The sequence below is a fragment of the Mauremys reevesii genome, linkage group 1 (genome assembly GCF_016161935.1).
Source record: "Mauremys reevesii isolate NIE-2019 linkage group 1, ASM1616193v1, whole genome shotgun sequence".
Taxonomy (NCBI): Eukaryota; Metazoa; Chordata; order Testudines; family Geoemydidae; genus Mauremys; species Mauremys reevesii.
The window spans coordinates 234,926,209-234,948,927 of record NC_052623.1 but is presented as its reverse complement, the minus strand read 5'-3'; the positions used below and the strand labels follow the sequence as shown (position 1 = coordinate 234,948,927).

General features: G+C 40.7%; 1 protein-coding gene across 2 annotated transcripts in view; it reads left to right on the top strand.

The window, feature by feature from the left end:
• The window catches only part of FBLN1 (fibulin 1), a 102,767-nt gene continuing 80,048 nt past the window's right edge, over positions 1-22,719 (top strand). Inside the window, exons 1-4 of one of the 2 annotated variants that reach the window (XM_039515994.1) lie at positions 1-523; positions 6,248-6,389; positions 11,149-11,248; positions 22,585-22,717. In XM_039515994.1, the coding sequence (XP_039371928.1) occupies positions 6,260-6,389; positions 11,149-11,248; positions 22,585-22,717 (363 nt within the window). In that variant the 5' untranslated portion in view covers positions 1-523; positions 6,248-6,259. Of the gene's footprint in view, positions 524-6,247; positions 6,390-11,148; positions 11,249-22,584; positions 22,718-22,719 lie in introns of those variants that run through there. The other variant, XM_039515983.1, reaches the window with a different exon arrangement.

Sequence of the window (22,719 nt, the reverse complement as noted above, 5' to 3'; positions counted from 1 at the left end):
CTCCGCCGGACCAGGTGGTTTTCTTGGCTTTTTCTGCATTTCGTTTTGTTTGCGGGTTTCGCCTGCACTTGGCATCCAGAGAATTTGCTGCATGCCTTCCAACCAAACAATTGGCCACTAGGTTCCTCCTCGGTGTCTGCAAAGCTCCCCGAGCTTGCAAAGCTGGGGCAGAAGAGAAGGGGGTCCCAGCAACAGCAGGGGCTCTGCCTCCAGGCTCCCGTGGCGGCTCTGTTCCGCTCCGCGCTTGCAGGCGGTCTCGTGAAAAGGGCAGGCGGTGAATTCCCTCGCCGGGAAGCCCGCTGGGTGGGGGGTCCTTCCCTAACCGGTCTCAGGCGGCTGCTGGGCGAACACGCGAGGCAGCGGGGAGCCGGCTGGGCGCTGCAGGAGAGGCGAGCCCCGCTTTGCTTCGCGTTCTCCGCCTTCCCGGAGCTGCTGATGGAGAATCTGCGCGGGACCCGGCTGCTGCAGCTGCAGCTGCTCCTGCTCCTGCCCCTCAGCTTGGTCCCTTTGCTGGCGGGGCAAGGTAGGTCCGAGCCGGCCGGGGCATGAGGAGCCTGGGCCCGGGGGAGCTGGTCCGGTCCCTGCAGTGCCCGGCCTGGAGGCTGGTTGCCCCGGGAGGCGGGAAAGCTTGGCCCCGGGGCATGCTCTGGCGGCCGGGGGGAAAGGGAACTGAACGGCGGGAGGTTTAAAGGAGACGCGGTTCTGTGTAAAGCCACGTAATCCTGGCTCGTGTTCTGAGCCCATCGCCCCAAAGAGGGATACGGCCTCGAGGGGTTTGGCTTTGTTAAGAACGTGGTTACATTTCTTTCGGGTATTTAAAGGGCTCAGGGAAACAGCTCCGGAGCTCCTCCTGACCCGCCTATGGAAACTCCATTGAGATGTGCTGAGCCCCCGGCTCCTGGAGACTGCGGGATTTCCCTACAAACACACCCCCTCAGCTCCCCCTTTCCCCACCCAGTGGCCAGCTGTTCCATCCGATGTGGCCAGCCAGTGTTGCCAATGTAGTTGTTTTACACACACACACACACACCCTTAAAATTCCAATACCCTCTCTAATTTCAATTCCTGGGGAAAGTGAGTTTCAAGGGCATTCAGTACCTTGCAATACTGTGCCCTAAATCAGTGGTTCTCAACCTGTCCAGACTCCTGTACCCCTTTCAGGAGTCTGAGGCCGAAGCCCCTGCCTGCCCGCCCTGGGGGGCTGAAGCATGTAACTTATCTGTGGCGTGGGGCCCCAGGCAATTGCCCTGCTTGCCACCCGCTAACACTGGCCCTGGACTTGTGACCCTCCTAAACCTGTCCTGCGACCTCCCTGGGGCTCACGACCCCCAGGTTGAAAACCACTGCCCTAAATGAATGATTTACTTGGCACTGCTATTTACATATGTTGGGTGGTCAGTGATGTCTGGGCCCACCTACATTTAAAATCAGCATTACAATGAATTGTGAAATAGTATCTTGGTTAGAATCAAGGCTTTCTTGCTTGATATGTTTTAAACTCCATTTTTCTCTGCTAAAGGTAAGGCACAGCAGCTTCTTGAATATTCAAAGCCTGAAACATCCTGGGTTTTACTTACATTGAAATCAGCACCCTCTGAAAAGGGAACAAATATACATTGACCTTCAGTAAATGAATGGTTTGATTTAATACAAAACTGTATTTTAAAATTAATTCTCACGAAAGATGACAAATTGAATGAACTGAAAACTAAATTACAAAAGATGAATTACTTCAAATCAATTCCTTACAGAAGAAAGGCTCTAATTTGGTTCAGTTCAATGGAGAATTCCAAAGGTGTGTGAAGGTGGCAAAGTGGTTACTTTATATGTAATGATAGCCAGTTCTTCGCAACAATCCAAAGAAGTGATACGAGTATTTATATTACAGCAGCACCAAGAGTCCCGTTCAGAATCGGGGTTTCATTATGATAGGTGCTGTACAAACACATGCAAAGACATGGTCCCTGGCCAATAAAATGTATAATCAAATAATAACAGATAAAAACCAATGAAGCAAATTATCAGTTACTATCACAATATATTGGGTTTGCAAATTCTCTTGTAGCACAGCACTTGTCACAGTCAGCAATTCATACAGATTTTACTTTTTAAAAAGACAGGCATTAGCCAGTTCCACACCTCTCCCACCCCCCAAGAAGTAGGGAAGGAGGAGGGGGGAAAAAAAAAGGCTAGGAAAACAATATCTACTGCGATAATCTGAAGATAGCAGTTACAGTACTTTTTCAGTTTGTTCAGACAACAGAACACAATTTTTTAAAAACATGCTTTTGATGTATTCTACTGGCTATTGTGAATAATTAAAATTGTTATGCACAACTGTTGTACAATGTTTACTAATTTCACATTATGACTTCATTGCACATTTTACCTCAGCTACTGAGTAAATTTTTTAAAATCTCTGAATTTATATATCTGATTACTGGTATATTTTTCTAAGTGTTTCTGTGAGTACAAAGTGACAGAGTCCTGTGGCACCTTCTAGACTGACAAAAGTATTGGAGCATAAGCTTTCGTGGATGAATACCCACTTCATCAGACACAACACTGTGTATGCTCAAGATTATCAGAAATGGGTCCCTCATATTTGGCTTCTAACTCCATATTTAGGCAGCTAAATCCATCATCTGATTTAAAAAAAAATGCTTTGACTTCATTGATAGCTCCTGGTTGCTAAACACATCTGAAAATCAGAACATGGGATTTAGGTGCCTAAACAGGGACTGAAGGTCCTTTCATTGAACACCCATTCTGGAAATCTTGGTCTTAATTCAACTTAAGAGATTGTTCTAAAACTTCATCAATATAAACATAAGGTCATTTTTATGAATTACTTTGCAGCAACATCTATTTGTGCAGGCCAATGGACCAATTAGGGTGTTTTTTTACATAAATAGCTTTAATGTACACTAATAATCACATTACTAATACAACTGCATCTTCTGCATATACGTACAGTCAACATCAAGAACAAGGACCTGTTACTGTCACTTCTCTTAATTGTTCTTCTTGATGTTAGTGTGTGTGCTATCAAATGTAATGCAACTTCTCATAACTAAGGCTCCCATTCTGCAAAGACAAGAAGGCACACACTTCAACAGGACTTATTCTTAGTGTGTAAAGTTAAGCATGTGCATAAATCTTTGCAAAATTGGAGACCATATAAAGTTTTAGAAACTCTATAATAGTAACTAAGATTTTACAGCAAGGACCATATATTATTTGTAACTTACAACTTACTCTGCTTGAAACCACTGCTCACTGAATAAAATGGATTATGTGCTTACATGATTGTGTCAAGTCAATGAATGAGCAATTTATCAGGCTGGGTCTTTGGTGTGTCTTGGTACTACACACAGATAATGTAGCATAACTCAACATCTGGAAATGTCTAGTCAGAGTGAGCTTATAGTTTATAATAAAAAAAATTCCATTGACCTTGTGGAATGAGTTTTGCTTTTTTCAGTAGTAAATCTTATAAGAGTTGTTTGAGGAAAGTAGAACTTATAAAGGACTGACAAGGCTATGTCTACACTGCCCTGAAGTTCTGACTATGGGGGCATGAATAGCAGTGTGCACCAAAGTGTTGTGCAGTAACTCCCCCATGTGGTTACTGTGGGGGTGAACTAAAAGATACCTAGAGCATATTAACAGAGTCCTGTTTGAAGAAGATGATAATGCAAATTAGGAATCTTTTAGTTCATGCTCAAAGCATCCACACGGAGGCGTTACAGTGCGGCGCTTTGGTGTGCAGTGCTATTCATGACCCCATTGTCTGAAGAACAGGGCAGTGTAGACATCGCCCTAAATCTGTGCTTTCTTATCTTAATTCAGGGGTGAAGTGGTGCCCTTACAAATCCCTAAAGGTTATTTTATAAACACTATAGTTCCTAAAATGATTGCAGTCTCCAAAGTACAGTTTTCAATTGAATTTCCAATGTTTATTAGCCTTTTTTAAAAATCAAACCTCACATCTTATTGTAATCGGGGAATAGCAACATGGTAAACTCTTGTTTTTCATTTGTATAATTGAAATCTAACATGGTTGTGAAATCCAAGATGAAAATCCATATCAAATTTCTGCAATATATTTGTACTTTGTCAGATTTTAGGCATAATTTGATAACAGGTTGGTGGATATTTATTTATTTGCTTTAGCCAGTAACTGCAAGTTTCATATTAGGTTCACATGTGTTTTTAATAAATACTGTTAACCAACCTGTTCTACAACATCTGTATTAATAGTTTCTAAAATAAAATATGGGGCTTTGCGTTACATAGTAAATTAGGCTGTGGGCAATATGAAGGGTCAAAAAGAAATTTAAACTTGATACAGTGCATATGTGGTGTCAATGGAGGGATTCAAAGAGGACGGTGACATGGTCAGATCATAGATGAGGAAGACAGTTTTAACATCCATGCTATGTATGGAGCAAAGGGGATTAAAGTAGGTATAGAGGACGTCAGAGGAGGAAGTTGTAATCAAAATGAAAAATAGTCAGGACATTAGCAAGAGTTTTAGGTGTGGGAATAAAATGGAAAGTTCATATCTTCAAGATATGGAGGAATGAACTGTGGGATGTGCACATGGTCTGGATATGCGAAAAGAAAGGTGAACCCTGGTTTAAGGTTGTGTTGCTGACAGTAATGGAAATTGGGATAAGCAGAGAAGGTTTAGGAGGAAAAATAAGTGGCTTTATTTTTGCTGAGCTAAGTGTAAGCTGTTAGTGAGGCATCCAGGAGGAAATTTCAGACACCCAGACTGCAATATAGATAGGTGGAAGAAGATGTAAAGTAATCACCACGGAGATATTTGCAATCATGTGAGTGAATAGGGTAGCTCAGGGATAAAATATATGGAGAAAATGGGGGGCCAGAACCTTTTGGAAACCACCCAAAGAACAAAAAAAGTGGGGAGAAGGATCCACAAAAGGAAACTCTGAAAGAGTGATCAGAGGCAGTAGGAAAAACAGTGGAGGTTGGTGCCATGAAAACTGAAGGAAGGGAAGGAAGTGACCAACAGTGCTGAAAGCAGCAAAGAGATCAAGAAGGATGGGAAAGGATTATAGGCTGTAAGTTTTTGCTAGAAAAAAAAGTGGCTTAGAAACTTTTGTCAGAGCAATTTCAGTGAAGAAGAGGAGAGGAGGTCAAGGCAGCATCTCAAAATGTCATGTTCTGTGTCTTTAGAGGAGAAGGGCGGGAGCAATATAAGTAGGGCCCTACCAAATTCACGGTCCATTTTGGTCAATTTCATGGTGGCAGGATTTTAAAAACAGTAAATTTTCATGATTTCAGATGTTGTAATTGTAGGGGTCCTGACCCAAAAAGGAGTTGTGGGTGTGGGTGTCACAAGGTTATTGTGTGTGTGGGTGGGAGAGGGCTTGTGACACTGCTACTTTTATTTCTGCACTGCTGCTGGTGGCGGCACTGCCTTTGGAGCTGGGCATCCGGAGAGTGGTGGCTACTGGCCGGGAGCCCAGCTCTGAAGGCAGTGCTGCCACCAGCAGCAGCACAGAAGTAAGGATGGCATGGAATGGTGTTGCCACGCTTATTTCTGTGCTGCTACTGGCGGGGCGCTGCCTTCAGAGGTGGGCGCCTGGCCAACAGCTGCCGCTCTCTGACTGCCCAGCTCTGAAGGTAGCCCAGAAGTAAGGGTGGCAATATCGTGACCCCCTAAAATAACCTTGTGATCCCCTTGCAACTTTATTTTGGGTCAGGACCCCCAGTTTGAGAAACACTGATCTCCCCCATGAAATCTGTATAGTATAGGGTAAAAGCACAGAAAAGACCAGATTTCACAGGGGGAGACCAGATTTCACGGTCTGTGATGCATTATTCATGGACATTAATTTGAAAGGACCCTAAATCTAAGGGAAAATGTGTACCAGTGGCATACTCATCTGCCACACAGGGCAATGAATCAACTTGAGAAATACACCAACATGCTTCAAAGACAGCTATGTTAAGAGTTATCTTTAGTCAATGCAATGTAGTAATATGGGAAGCATTTTGAATTTAACTCCAGTGTCTGATAAACCTTTCTGGATGAGCAAATTTATTTCCCCTATTGATGTAGCTCAGAAAGTAGCAGGACTTGCATGGATTCAGACTTTTACAAAATGTAACCCCTTTGTCTTGCTCTCACATGAGAGATATGTCTGTTCTTTGTACTTTACAGAAGTTACTTTAGAATCTTTAAAAGTTTTCCATATATTCTTTTTATTTCCAGTGAAATTCTTCTATGGATTCCAAAGAGCTGTTGTTGGGTCTCAACAATAAGTCATCAAACAAGCATCACTTACCTTGCAAATATAGGGTCTATAGGAGAATCTATTATTTTTTATTTATTTGTGTTACCAAGGAGCCTAAAGGTACATTTACAATGAACCCCTTTCCCCCCTCCCCCCGCGATAGCAACTGACTTGAACTTATGGGGCTTGTGCCACAGGGCTAAAAGCAGCAGTGTAGACATTCCTGTTCAGACTGGAGCCGGGGCTCTGATTGCCAGCCCTCTGAGCCTAGGCTCCAGCCTGAGTGAGACTCTCTAAACAGTGAGGGGAGGCACGTCCGGGTTTTCAGTGGCAATTCAGCGGCGGGTCCCTCAGTCCCTCTCAGAGCGAAGGACCAGCTGCCGAATTGCCGCCAAAGACTGAAGTGGCAGCGGTAGAGCTGATCGCGATTGCAGCTTTTTTGTTGTTTGTTTGTTTGGGGTGGCAAAAGCCCTGGAGCTGGCCCTGCCTAATGGACAAGAACTCTTCAGGGTGTGTCTGGTCTGGTCTGGTCTTTGCTCCTCTCCTTTGGGTTAGTCTCACTGGAAGCTGGGCATCATATCTAAGCCTGACTGAGGTGATATTAGGTTAGTGTTTGTGTAGCGTTTAAGGTACTCTATAATTCTTAATTCATTTTCATAATCAGGAGTGCATTGCTAGACTAAAAAAAAAGAAAAAATAATGTGCTGATTTCTTTTACTGAGTTAAAGGAGAACCTCAATCTACATTTCTTAAATCGGGGAAAAAAGTTAACACATTTATTCTTCAAATTATCGATGTCTACTGACAGAAATAGCTCATTTTGACCCACTGGCCTGAGTCATTTATACAAGACTATTCTCTGAGAACCTGATAATTTGTCTATGTAACTTTGGGAGACGCTATTGAGTTCTGAGCTGAATGTCTTAAAACAATCAAAGATGTCACGGTCAATGAAACTTTAAATTTCATGTTATCTGGTATCATTCAGCAAAATAAAAGTGGGGAGACAGATCTGAGCAAAATAATGGCAGAGTAACAATGTGATTATAATATAACTGAACTGAATGGCACAGTCTCAGATAAGGGGGAAAATATTAATAATTTGAAAAATTTAGCTAGACCCATATTTTAGTGTCACATACAAAGTACCTTAAGTATATGTGGAAATTGCCCTTATCATATCCTCTTATTTAGCCAAAGCATCACTATGGACTCTTCACAGAATACTGAATACTAAATCCCAGTGCTGGCATTTCCTTCACACTGCTGTCTAAGTTTATAGCTGATTCTTACTTGAGCTTAGTAATAGAGAAGAGGACCTGATGCAGCAAGGGTGTTTTTATATCAGCACCTGAATAACTAATATATATAATACATACACACACACACACACATTCTATGGCTACCATGTTAAAATATATTTTAAATTATATATTTTTAAAATATATATCTTTTATCTTTTTATGAAGCTTACGTGGAGTCATTCAATACTACAGTGACATGCTGTAGAACTGTTGCAAGAATAGTTATGAGACTTGAACATCAAATTTACTGTGCGGCAGACATAACTTGAAATGAAGAGGGATATAAAAGTTGCAGTTAAGAAGCAGCCAGAGTAAAACTTTCCTCCACAGAAAGAACCACAGAAAGAACCATTCCTAAATCATTGGAACATAAATAAAATATAATCTATGTTATGCTCCTGCTTTATAAACCTCACTGGCACTTCCTAGCCCACATGCTTGAATCCTGATCTGGTATCCTGTGAACTTTAACCGATCCACAGAATGTTTCCATCCAATTTTTTTAACATGGCAGCCATAGAATAACAAAACCTTAAATCATTCATTCCTTATCTCTCACTTCAACAAGATTCTTGCCTAAACAATTTTTACAATGTTACTTAATCTCTACATAACACAAAACATAGTTACTCCCTCTAACTAAAAACGGCTGTTTGTGCCTGATCCAAAGCCCATTGAAGTCAATTTTAAGATCACCATTGACTTCTCTGGGCTTTGGATCATGGCCTTAATCCACATCAGCAGGACTGATAACAGATGATTGCGTCATAGCATCTCACAAAGCCTTACAACACATGTTCTACATCCATCTTTTTTTCTTTTCTTCCCCATCTCCCTCACCCCCTCTTTTTTCTAAGTAGTTATTGGAACCTCTTGGTGCCAAAGTACAAGACTGAAATCCTGGCCCCTGGACAGAACCCTCATTGAAATCACTGACAAGCTCTCATTGACTTCAGTGAGGCCAGGATTTCACTTCAGGAGAGTAAATCAGATGCAAACAGATTCTGGAATCTTGCAAAAGTAGACTTGTCTATAAAAGCCAATTGTAAAGGCAAAGAGCAAAGCAAAAAAACCCAAAAATGTTTCTCCACATTTTATTATTCCATTATGTATTAGAAGAATGGCCTCAAGGTAGGCTTTTTTGTATTGCTTGTTTTTTAACTTCCCTTTCTTCTCAAGAGGGCTGTGGCAGGTTCTTTGAATGTTATGAACCTTAGTGTGAACTGCAGTTTTCCCTCTGCAGTCCAGATCTCCAGTGTGGACATATGTCTGCATTTTAAATGGCGTTGCTGGACCTGTTTTAAATTCTCTAGTTACTTGGTTGGAGTTGGGGTGTATTGCCACAAGGAGAAACAGTGGCCATGGGCAAGGGTTGTCCTTTTCAGGAGGAATGTGGCTGAGGACCCTGATGTTAGTTTGTACAGATCCCTGCAAAACCTAGGGCCAGCTCTGCACTTCACGTGAATCATTTTTCAATCTGGGTAAAATTAATTGCAAACATCAGCAATAAAATGTGATCATTCATACAAATTTCATTAAGTCCGAAGGACTCAGTGTTTGCTAACAGTACACTTGCAAGAGAAGAGCATCAGACTACATGGGTCACTCACACCCAGGCAGGAGACCAGACTCCATATATCACTTCCATGTCTCCCATCACATGCAGATCTTTACCAGACTTTGATTTTCTTTATAGTATTGTAAGCCATATCTGTCTTTCAGATAGTTATATGAAATCCTGGACCTACTGAAATCAGTGGGAATTTTACCATTGACATCAATGGGGCCAGAATTTCACCCATTGTTTTTGAGTTGTGTATAGCACCAGATGTACTTGGTGCATTACAGGAGGAGAAGGAAATGGTCACTTCCAGGAGACAATTATATGGGGAGTCAATATGGTCCAGTGGCCAGAACGCTGGACTAGGAATGAGGTGACGCGGGTTCTATTTCCTATTCTGGCACTGATGCAATGTGTGACTTTGAGCAATCACTTCATCCTTCTCCACCACAGTTTCTCCATCTATAAAATGGGAGTGATATTTGCCTTCCTTTGTAAATCACTGCATGATCCAGGAATGAAAATATCTTCATTATATAATTTTAAAAAATCAACAACCAGAACCTATATAAAACAAAGCTAAATTAATGGGAACTTTACATTAGAAATAGCTCTAATCATAAGCCTCTTCCTCCAGAGTGTGTATTTCTGCCTGGAGCATGTGCAGTGAACTGCTCAGTGACTGGACTCTAATAATAAGAAAATGTGACTCTTGCTTTAGTCCAAGTTCTAACATACCTGCTGTGTGGTGAACCTTTGCACATGAAACAGACCTGTGACCCTTGTCAATTCATTAACAGTATTTAGGTTTGCTAAATCAGGTAATTCTGCACAAATACTGTTAAAATTAAATAACCATCTCCATTAGCTTGATTTGTTTTTATTTTTTATCAGTTTCCTTCTGACTTCCACTATTTATATCAACTGTATATTTATTTATTTGAGTAGCCAAAATGTTATATAAATTTGCCTCTAGCTTTCTCTGAAGATAGTTCTGCATATATAGTTGATTGTAGACACTCTTAAAGAATCAACATTTTAGATGTTCAGGAAGTAAGGAAGTTACGTAAATTCACTTATAATTAATATTGTCCTTATATTGCTGAGGAGGGATGTCAAATGCTTCCTCTGTGTTATACAGTGTGGCTCATGGCTGCCCTCACCTTCAACATTAAAGAGTGCAATTCAGGGAGATGACGGTTCCTTCCAGTATTCAGTGCTCCATCTTGATCTTAGTGGGAAATGGACTATTGCATGCTGGGAGCTGCAGTCCCTGTCCTACATCTTCATATTAAATGATAAGGGTATCTACAGTCTGCTCCATTTAAGGATAATTAGGTGCAGCAGTTGGGCTCCGGACAAGCTGCTAATATATCCTACCATGTGGGCTTCAGAGAGGAGCCAGCAAGAGACTCCAGGTGGTAGGGGCAAAAGCAACCAAAGCGGAAGCAATGGATCTCTGGACATTCAGAGGACTTTTTTTCAATTTTGACTGGACTTTTTCTGCCCTGTGTTAATTGGCTCCAATCCTTCCTCACATTCTCTTCACCTCAGCTTCATTTCACAGTTGCCCCTCTTAGCCTCTTCCCATCTATCCTGTCCCCTTCACTCCCCCCCATTCCCAAACAATCATGGAACTAACATGACATTTGCTACCATCACATTGTCCACTCAGCTTGTGTGTTCCCCTCCTTCCTCGACCCTGTGCCTGTCTTGTCTAGTTAGATGGTCAGCTCTTTGTGGCAGAAACCATCTACAGCTCTGTCTGTTCAGCACCTAGCACAATGAGGCCCCACTCTTGGTTGGCACTACCATAATAAACATGTTAAATAAAATTAAAATACAACCCCTCACTTGGGCATCCCTATCTACTGCATAAGTGTGCCATTTCAACCTTAGCCAGGGTGCACAGGGAAAAAGTAATTGGCTGTCAACTGTAGTAATTATTAGCAGACTCGACACTGTTTGTTACGGTCCTATGAAATATTCTGATTTTTTTTTTTAATTTCTATAGAAAATTCAGTGGAAAAATGCTGCAAGAGTGGTAATGAATGGGCAAGTCAAAAAAGACATTGCAGTTCTCTGCCATTTATGTCTGAATCCAAAGAATGCAGGTATGTTATTACTAAATGTTGATTGTCAAAAATGATGATGACCATCATTAAAGCTAGTTGGAAAATGAAAAATTGCTTCTGAAAGTTTTTGACCATAATGTTTTCGTTTCCATGGGGAATTTTCAATCCAAACAAAATTGAAAATTTTGTTTAGCTTTGAAATAATATTTCAAAAACCTACTTTTTAAACATTTCCTTATAGTCTTCCAACTTTTTCCAATTGGAAAATATTAAAAAAAAATGGAAATCCATACACAGACTTTCTCACATTTTAAGCCCCCCGCCCTTTTCCAGTGCATAACAAAAATAAAAAAAATGAAGTGGGGAGAGGAGGAGGGAACAGAGGTTTTTTTTGTTTTTGTTTTTTAAAGGGAGGAAAAAGAGAAACAAACCTCTGATGATCCAGAAACTTTAAATGGAAAATTTAAATGCTTTGGCTTCCAAAAACCGAGGGGAAAATGGCATTTAAAATTGAAATTTTAAAAAATTGTTTTGAATTTTCCTGTCAGAAAGCCAAAAATAGGGAAAATGTTGATTTCACTGAAGCTTCATTTTCCTGTGGAAAACATTTTTGGGTAAAAAATCAACCAGTTCTAGCAGGTGTCATAGTGAGATTAAAGGCAAACCAGGAAAGAGCTCTTGTTGTTAAAACACCGAATTAGGACTCAGAAAAACTTGGATTCAGTTCCTGGCTGTACCAGATTTTTGCTAGTTACTTATCTCTGCACCTAGAGATACATCATCTATTAGAGTCTGTGAGGTGCACAAAGACTGGTGATGGAGAGAGAGGGGCAAATGTCTAGGTGGATTGAAATCTGTATGTCAACAGGAGACTGGGAAGTTTGTAGAATTCTTGATGTACAGCTTGTTCTGGAATTGTATCTTTTATTATGGAGAAAATTTTGTGGCTGTATTGGTATACAAGAAGTACATTTTAACACTTTGCTAAAATGGAATGGACTCAGCTAATCAGAGAACATGGATATGTGCAGTTAATCACATTATGGTAATCTTCTGTAACTACAATATGCAAATTCCTGCACTCTGGTTTGCTGATACTATTTAAACTCACTGTTCACTTTCTCACAGCAAATATGGCCATTCCAATCCTAATACAATTAGTTGGAGGATGCTACTATGAATGTGTTCACTTTTACAAAAAGAATAGCAAATGTAAGTAGACAGACTGCACCATGTCCCGACCACAGAGAAAGTAAGAGATGGGCATTCAGCACCTGCACGGTCTGTTCTTGATGTGTCAAGCACAACCTCATTAAACTCTTTGAGGCGGTTGCTGTTGCCATTATTCATGTTAAGTAGCATAATTCTCTTCAGGTAGGAGCTATTTGTGAAGCAAAGCCCTACCGCAGGTAAGGGCAGACTGGCCGTTTATGGCCCACGGAGTTCTTCTATGCAGCCCACAGCTAGTCTCATTTTCAGTATGAAGGCATGATTCATGGAGAAGAAGAAAACTTTAAGCTCCTAGTATGCAGCAGTCCATCTTGATCTGAGCATCAAGCTTTTAGTTTCATGGCAATTTTTTGAGTAAGATTTTTGTTAATATCTTTTAAATAATGAAACATATATGTGCCAGAGCCTCAGCTGATGTAAACAGATGTTGCTTCATTGGCTTCAATGTAGCTATATTGATTTATGCCAGCTGAGGATCTGGCCCAAGGCCAATAGAAATTCTTGGATACCAGTCAGCCAGGGACAGTAGCCAATATATAAAATTAGTATCTTTTACCCAATTTCTCCAGTGTAGTCAGAGCCAGGAGACTTCTGTATTTCCTATTTAGTTCTATATTTGGTTATATGCATAAGTAAGAGGATACTAATAATAGTATAAGAAAAGCTAAAATTTCTGGGAATAAGAAGGTCTGACTTGTTTTGGCTATGGTTTTGTATGTATAAAAATAGCCATTGAGTGTAAGGATGAACAGATCTGCCAATTCTATTGATATTAAGAGAGCACTATTTCCTATTATGTGATCCAAAGAATGAAGCACTGAACTTTAAAAATACTATCAACATTTAACATATGTGGTGTTTATACTGAACCTTGTAGATATTAGAGGTATTATATTTTCTTTGGCACCAATATTTTATGTTAGTTTTGCCATTAAACCAATTTGTAATACTTAAATTGTGGATCTGACAATAATAAGGTTGGTAGTTTGAAAGGCAGCTTCTAAGAAGATTTTATATTTCTCCATTTAAAGCACATCACCCTGTCCTCTTCTCTCGTTTCAAATGAATTGCTTAGTGCTTTAACGTTATGTAATTGTAGAAGCATTGGATTGATCTTTGTTATGGAAAGAATGTCTTTTGCAGTCATGTCTGTCTGTTGTTTCTGACTTTTTGCATTTATATTGGCATAGAAAGCAGTCTCTTGCGCACAAGAATTGACAGATAGGACTTAAATCCCAATTTAGGAAATACTTGAAGAGTGAGAAGAATTATAGACAAAACAAAGACAGGAAAAACAGGAAACCAAGTTTACTGAACAACTTGGAAGCGAGGGTATTTCTGATTTAAGGATCATTTGATTAATGTGAGCTGAGATTCTCATGAATAGTAATTTATCCTTTTGAATATTGTAATTTTAGACAGAGACCCTTAAACTTCATAGGAAAGCTTAAAAGTGTACTTAACTATAAATATATCTGTCTTGTGTATATAAAGAAAGAGTCTAAGCATCTAAAATACTGTATTATGATAAACAGACACTGTATATTACAATCTCAGTAAATAACACACTAACTTTTGAAGTGCAGTCATATAAAAAGTCACCACGTAAAAATGGCATCCTTACCTGTATATTGTTTTGGCAATTATTTATTTATTAATGCTTTTTATTCCAGTTACCACTCCATCACTAATACAGCAGCAAGACCCTCAGCTGGATTGTTTTCTGATGTCACTTCATAAGCAAAATGTCAAGGGCCAAAGTCTGTTCTTCATTACATCTGTGCAACCCTATTCTAAATGGTGGTGTTACACAGATGTAATTGGGGCCAAAATCCAGCCAAGATCCAGCCGCCATGGTCGCTGCCGAAGAAAACGGCGCCCCCCCCAAATCCTAGTTCCCTAGGCGACCGCCTAGGTCACCTAAATGGTTGCACTGGCCCTGTGCATACCCTGGTGCCACCAGAAAGGCCACCATTTCCCCCACATACTACTACATTTCACTGTGTCATAATACTTCCCAAAGCAACTAGATTTTTGCATATGTCCCCTGTGACTAGAGCTGTGCAAATAACTTTTTTTGGTTATCAGTTCATTCCAAAAACAAAACAAAAAATTGTTTAGCTTAGAGCAAAATATTTTGTTTAACCTGAAACAATACATTTTGTTTCGTTTTTGAGCTTTCTAACAAATGTCTAATATTTTAAAATTTAAATTTAAATGAATTTTCAGAACAAAAAATGTGTGTTTGAATAAAAAATCAAAATGTTTCAGGTAGACAATATCAAAATGATCTAATGTTTTAATATTTTTGGAATTTTTATAAAGTTTTGTTTTTAATTTACTGAAATAATTTGGTGAATTTGACATGAATTTGCAACTTGATTTGGTCAACCCAAATCTGCATTTGTTTGGTGGAGGGGGGGAAAAAGTTTTGGACAAAATTTCTACATGTGCCGACAGTACAGACAGATAATAGGTCTAGAGTTTGGGTGAGCAGGCTTTTTGACCACCTTCCCTCTGCCCACTGATCCTTTTCCCCAGGACATTTTCTAACATTCCAAACCCACATGAGCTTCACACAGGTGCCATTTATTTTTTAAAATTGGCCTGCTCAAAAAATGTCTCCTCCTTCCTGCCCAAAGGGCATTAGAGGTGAGATTCAGTTCTGGACCAATAATAGTTTGTGTATTTTAAAAAAACCGTCTCATTACTTTAGATAACAGAATATAATGCTCCTTTGGAGCTAGAATTGGGAATTAATACTATTATTTATTTGTATTATGACAGCTCCTAGGAATGCCAGTCACAGACCAGGACCCTATTGTGCTAGGTGCTGTACAAACACAGAACAAAAAGACAGTCCCTGCCCCAAAGAGCTTACAATATAAGACAAGAGACAACAGGTAGATACAGACTGAAGAACACAATGGAACAATGAAACACAAAAGTCAGCATGATTGGTAGTGGTCACAGCACACCAGCTGCCTAACTATTTTATATATCACTTTATAATTTTATATCATTCTAGTACTGGAAGGGTCTGACACGTCATACTTTAAAGTCATGACACTTTTATGTTTAGAAAGTTTGGGGTCATTTTTGGAGATGTTTCATGTTTTAACTTTTCCTCTGTGCCCTGCTCATGGAACTCAGGGCCACTCAGGCTTGTGGCTTTGGAGTCTAAAGGATTTAAAGAAAAAAAAGTCTCAAAGAAATATTTAAAACGCTTAAAAAATTCCTTGGCTAGTTTTTCATTAACATGTGGTATATTCAGAATGCATGATAGTGTGCCATGCTGTAAAAGTTTTATCAGTACTCATTTGGGGTGACAGGTGTAATTCACTCATGGCTTCCTATCTTGTGAGTAATGTGCCCATCCCAGACTTAGGCTGATAAAACATTTATATCCCACCAGGCCATCAAGATTTTCTCTCTGTAACCCCTCTGCCAGGCTGAAACGATAGCAGCAAGGGCCAGGTTCAATACATAGGAGTCCCTTCCCCACAACGTAATGCAAACCAGCTCGAGCCCCCACCCAGTGACCTGGGAAAATCTTACACACACCCCTGGGCGCCTCAAGGAGGCAATACTTCCCCTCTTGCAAGCACAGACTCTTGGTGTAGCAGAAAAGGTTTAATCACATGAGATAAACAACAAGCATTAAATTGGGAAAATACCTCAATTAGAGTTCATAGGTCAAACCGTGAGCAAAGACCCACCCCAGCAAATTGGGCCGTGTCCTTCTCTCTGGGCCCTTGAGTCCAGCAACCCCCCAAATCACCCACAGTCCCAAAAGTCCCACAATCCAAAAGTCTCTGTCCTGGGTCAGTGCAGCCCCAGAGTTCGAGAGTCTATCTGCAGAGGTCCCCCAGCCTGGGTAGAAAGGGGCACCTTACGTGGTTTGGGGCCAACTGCCCTGCCTCTTCGTGGGGTTCTGCTTCCACTAGTCGTCCCCGCCAAAAGCTCAGCTCCGCTGGCTCTGTGGGCTGCTCCGCTCTGCCAGTTGCTCTGGTACACCAGCTGTCCTGTGAGCCACTCCAGCCGTCCTCGCGAGCTGCTTGGCTCCACTCACCCAGTGGCTGCACAAACTGCTCCACAGTATTGCTTCAGGCTCCCCCACTCATTAGCACAGTACTCAGTGCTCTCAGCTCAGCAAGTCCAGCTCTTCAGTGATTTCAGCTCTCAGTGATTTCAGCTCATAGGGGAGCCCCAGTGCCAGTGAGTTCAGCTCAGTAACCTGTATCTAGATTCTTAAGGGAATCAAAAAGTTAACTCTGACATTCCACAGTGGAGAGAGGCATAGGTGGAACTGGTGCTTCTGGCTCACACAAGGAGCCTGCACCACCAAATACAGATATCTGTCCCCAGCCTCTCCCTCTTGACTGGGTTTTGGAACCCATGTCCCTTGTCTAGCAAGTGCTATTTAATTGATAATGAAACCCTCTATCATGAGACAGTTTTGTAGTTCCTCATTTACTTAATCGGGGTGACAACATTTTATTGCTCCTGCCCCAATAACAACGAAATTGGGGCTCCCACAGCTGTGAAAATAACCATCCCAGGCTGCTGTGTGATATGCTAAGTGGGGTGGGAGTGCCAATGCAAATAACTGAAATGCTAATGCGAATACTTGAAACTTCTTTCTGCACTCCCCATAATCTACCACCAGATGTCAGGGTAGAGCTCATCCGGACTCTGCTTACATCTCTATAATAAATGGTATAATCATAGTTTCCCTTTTTACGCTCATAAAACATCTTTCTTAATAAGCAGATGATCCCAAGCCACAAAGTTCAGGTGTGGATCAAAATTCATGAAGTTTGATGCTGTTTGGATCTAGAATTTAGGTTTGCGTCCATCTCTAATATTTTTTTGACAGGTGATCAACAAGCATGTATCTCTCTGGGGCACCTTTTTGGTGGTAGTGTGGAATCGGTGCTCACAGTGAACTGGACTATCAGGTGTCCTGGCTTGCAGCCGAATCACTAAGCAAGTGGTACCTCAGATCTCCTTCATTAGGGGTGGGGTGGGGTGCAGAGCAGACGAACAGTCAGTGGATCAGGCCTTCTGGCTTTAGATTAAAAGCTGACAGCCATCTGTGGCTCAGGCTTCCTGCCTGAGGGCTAAGCAAATAAGTGGTTAATGGGACAGGCCTTCTTGGATAGGGTTGAACATGCAACAGTCCGTGGCTCATCCAGCCATGAGTGCAGGGTAGGGGAGCCCAAGCCCACCCTGCGCAATCATGTCCCAGCTCAGGGCCCTAAAAGTGATGGGTGATCCCGTAACAAGGTTGGTGGGGAAGTGTGGGGTATCTGCCTAGCCTCTTAGCAGCACAGCTGAGTCAATATCTCGGTTCCCTTGGCTACTTCCTGTCATTGTTGTCGGCTCACTCTCCACTTCCTCTTTGGGTCTCTCCATCACCTGGGGCAGTGGCTGGCCTTCTCTCCAGGCTAGCTTAGGGGAGTCATCAGTGGGTGCCACAGCCGGTCATGGGCTCTCTTGGCAGTTTGGCTCCCTGGGAAGGACATCTGGATCCTTCTTTGGTCTGTCTCCAACTGAGCTGTAGGGCTCTCCTCTTATACTTCCTGCCCCGCCACCACACTTCCTGCAAGGGGGAAGCGGCAGGGTTAGCTGAGCCCAACATGATGAGTTAACCCCCTTTGTGCCAGAATGAGGCCATTCCGTCTCATTACACTCTCATTGCTGAGACATTTCACATTATGAATGTACAGAGCAAGACCTGTAATAATTTTTATTCAACATATATGCCAGCCTTTCTATAATCATGCATGTTACACAATAATCTTTGAACTGATAAGAGGGATGACAGAAGGACTAAAGCCAGAGTAATGTTTTTGTTTCAAAAGTCTGTTTAATTTGAGAACATACCTTGTCTTTGCAAATCACTTCTTTGAGTGGAATCAGTATCTTTCTAGTCTTAATGATTGACTCAAAGATAAAACCTCCAATTCTTCGCATGAAGCACAAAAGTGGTTTCAAGGCACACTAATAAGTCAAGGGAGAGGGGAGTAAGGTAATGAGTTGTTGTTTTTTCTGGGTTAAACTAGACTGGCACCAAATTAAGAAATTGTCTTATGACCAGAGTTAAATGTTAATGATTTTATGGAAAGAAATGAAAGAAAATAAGAGCTCACCAGCGGTAATTAGAAAATCCATGCTGGTTTAAGAGTGCACCCTCTGGGGAGTATAATAAAGAAGATGAAAGGATTCTGGGGGTATAGCTGTTTAGTAAATGAACCTGCAAGTTTTTCACTATAAAGTTGTTCTGTGAAAATCAGTAAGCAGGTTAAATTTTAACATAAAGTAAAACCACATGACTCTGGTTCTTCACAGATCTATTAATCTAATGTCCGGTAAAAGATAAAATAAAATTAAGGTGCTTTGATCTTCTCTAATTTAAGATTTTTCAGTTGCTTGGGCTTTCATGAGTTGAGTGTTATATGCTGTTCCAAATACTGCTGAAATTAATCTAAATCTACTCCCCAAATTACTTTACATTTTCAGCAACATTTGTCGGTGAGCATAAGGATAAAGAGGGATTTCAGGGTTAAACATATGTTACCCTTTAATTGATTATATTCTGATTAATGAGTTATTAAAAAGTTTATTTCATTTTTCAGAAATATGTCTCAAACATAGAGTTTTTTAAAAAAAAGTCTAAAACATAAATTTGTTTAGTTGGTGATACACCGATGAAATGTAATAAAATCCACCATAAATCAGAGATCAGAACACTTATGTGACTCTGATATATCCTCAGTGAAAGTCAATTCTGTAGCTATGTACTCTTAGAATTTCCACATTTAAGGTTTGGGATCCTAGTAAAATTTCAGCGTATACAACAAAACTATAAGTTGAACTTAACAAGGTTCTTGTACAATGTGGTTACTGAAAAACAGAACATTTCTGATGAAGTTGAAGAGATGACTATTTTGGTAGTTGATTGAAGTAGTATGCACAATTAATCTAAAGAATAACGGAAAACTATTTATCTTAATTTTTCAGGCCTGATCTTGTAAGCCATCCATATGCTACTGCATCAATAAAAGTGCTGAATATGGAGTATTTGCAGGTTTTGCTCATAGGGGCTGGGTATTGTATAGATATAGGAAGAGACAGTCTCAGTCCCCAAAATCTAAAGATATGTTGACTTTCCTATATAGTGTGAAGACCTCCTAGAGGTGATCTCTCTCTCTCTCTCGGTGGTAGTGCATAGAAAGTGGGAGAAGATGATGCATAGGCAGACTAAGTTGAAGTCAGAGGATCAGCACCATGGAGACTTTCCAGCTGTCTTCATCCACCATTGCATAAGGGCTTATTCTGAGGTTGCCTTTGTAGAGGAGATGTATAGCTATTTTACAGCCTGGGGGAGGTACTTGCCTTCTGTACAGCACTGAGCCCAGCTGCTTTGGTTGGGCTTTGGGATGAGAATTTGCCTCATAATTAACAAATAGTATTTTTATTCAACTGTTTCCATTCTGTTGAATTTTAACTACTAGTTACAGTTAAAGTTAGTTGAACTGCTTGTTATGAATAGAACTGGTTGGGAAAAAAATTGACATTTTTTTGTCAGAATTTGCCAGTTTGTGAAATACTTTGTGAAGATTATTCAATTTAGACAAAATTCCACCAGAAATTCACCCACCTGTCAGGTTGATAGACAGCCAGGAGTTTGGAAGCCCTGGGGGCCCTGGCTCCTAACTTCCAAGTACTTGGCTTCCCAGAACCCAGGCTCCCTGAGCTTTCAGGGTCACGGGCTGCGGGACAGGCTGCCAAGTAGACTGCCTCAGAGCTGGGCCTCCCAGTAGAGTTTGGCAGAAAATGATAGTCTCCTTTCCCAGATAATTTTGAAATTTGGGAGTTTGTCTCATGTTGGAACAAAGTCAAATGCTCCATGAAAAGGAATTACCAGTCTCCCCCTAGCTCCAGTTATGAATTTAGCCCCTCCTTTATAATGATTTGTTTTTGAACTGATCCTGATTATCCTTCTCTGCAGCTGTCATTCATAAATACTCACCAAATAATTTGGACAAACAATTTTCAGACTCTGAATGATTGAATTTCACTGTTCACTGTTCCTACTGGGCCTGATCAAAAGCCCATTGAAATCAATGAAAAGACTCCATTGGCTTCAGTGGGCTTTGAATCAGGCCTATTTTGTGGTTGGTCGCTGTGGCAGGATGAAATGGCCAGAAAAGAGTTAAGGGCATGTCACACAGCTCAGCAGGAGATTTAAAAAAAGAGCAAGAGGAAAAGCATTTGGGGACTGTAGCCAATAAACTGGGCCCTGAGGCAAGGGCCTGAAACTGATTTGGGTATGGCACTTACGTTTTCCTGGACTGGTGAGTGAGCCCATCAGTTTATAGTCACCTAAGTGGCATGGTATTGTTTCTGGTCACTGATTGGCTGACTGTTACATCTTGATGAATGGATGAGAGAAACATTTTAAACAGGAGAATAACTAACACTGATTAATTTACATTGGTCAATTTGTATACTAATAATACTTTGAAATCTGGTGGGTGTTTTGCCTAAGTAAGCATTGCAAGATGAGACCTTTATATAGCAAAATAAACAAATAAAATGTATTCTTTATTAATTTAGCCCAGCAGCTTTGAGTAGCATCAGTATGCCCAGAGCTGTACTAAATTGAGAGGATCACATATATGCTACTTGCCCAAGGAGCTAACACCCTCCTTCAGAAAATATGTTGGATGAACTAGCCCCATCATCACAATTTCAAACACGGTAGACACAGGTGTTTTTTGTTTTGTTTTTGTTTTTTATTTTTTTAAAGTTTCTTGGGGGGGATGTTGTTGCTGAATTCCTTTTCAGAATTGTAGATGCTTCTAGATTATGTCTGCAAACATTTTACTGACCTATTCTAGTAATAAGTTATTTTTAAAAAATAGTGCTTTTTACAGTTAACAATGAGGGTACATCTGTTATAGTCTAAGATTAATAGATGTAAGGGACTCAGGAGACTTGTTGATGGATGCAAAATATATATTTCTAAATAAATATCTTTTAAAGGTAACCTGCAGTGCTTTTCTGAGTTTTTTTTTACTTATACTCCCTTATATGTAAGATAACACAGGTGCTGGCTTTCTCCAGCCCGTGGGGGTGCTCAATCCCTCGCTCCACCCCAGGCCCTGCCCCACCTCTTCCTGCCCCCGCTTCACCTCCACCCCCTCTTCCCGCCCAGTTCTGCCCCATCCCCCAAGCGTGCCCTGTCCCCGCTCCTCCCTCACCCCCCCAGTGCCTCCTGCATGCCATAGAATAGCTGATTGCCATGGGTGGGAGGTGCTGGGAGGGAGGGGGAGGAGCTGGCTACCACCCATTAATTTGTTTCCGTTGGCACCTCTGTAAGAGAATAAGTTTTTAAGTTCCCCTATTACATATAAATAAAGAAAAGTTTTACAGTCTAAATTTTCCCTTTGGATGCTCTCTTTTGTCTTCAGCATCTTATGTAACTTTGTCTTCTGTGAACTAGTAACAGCACAATCAACTCATGAATATATTAATTAATTGATGTAAACTGATCTGTTCCTAGTCTGTGAAATTTCCCCTCTTCCCCATTCTATACTAGGATGCAGCAATGTAACTACTTTAACTTAAACAAGGTAACAGCATTCTCCAAGATGATGTAGCAATGTGTAAAGGGGAAGAAGCCGTTTGGGATGTGCTTGGCATGCAAATATCAGTGATGTCAGGAGAGGGAGATGTTTGTCCTTATTCAGTTTTATCCATGGGAAGGAGTTGAAGGAACTATTTTGATTTACAAAATTATATAAACAGGGTTGTGACACATGTAAATAAAGCATTTATGGACCATGAGTCTGAGAGCTGAAAAAGTGAACAAACTTGAAAAGCTTTGCAGGCCACCATTACGTGATAGTCCACTGATGGACACACTTAGTCAGTATCTGACAGACATTTGTTCTGATTGTACCTAAAGAGTCTTTTTAAAAAAACTAAGATGTTTGTTCCAAGTAAACATTTTCCCACTGAAACTCAGTACAAATACTAATTGGTGCATCATTAGCAGCAGTTACTGATTTATATACTTTTGTTCTAAGCATTTTTTTTTTTTCCTTTTGGTCTCACTTCATTTCAATTGACAGCATAGTCCAGGAGCAGTGCTGCAGTAATAAGCTGGAGGAACACTACTGTTCCATTGGCATTAACATTGCCAATGAGCATGAAGAATGTAATTCACATGATGATATTTCCACTTATGAAGCCAAATTCACTAAGGT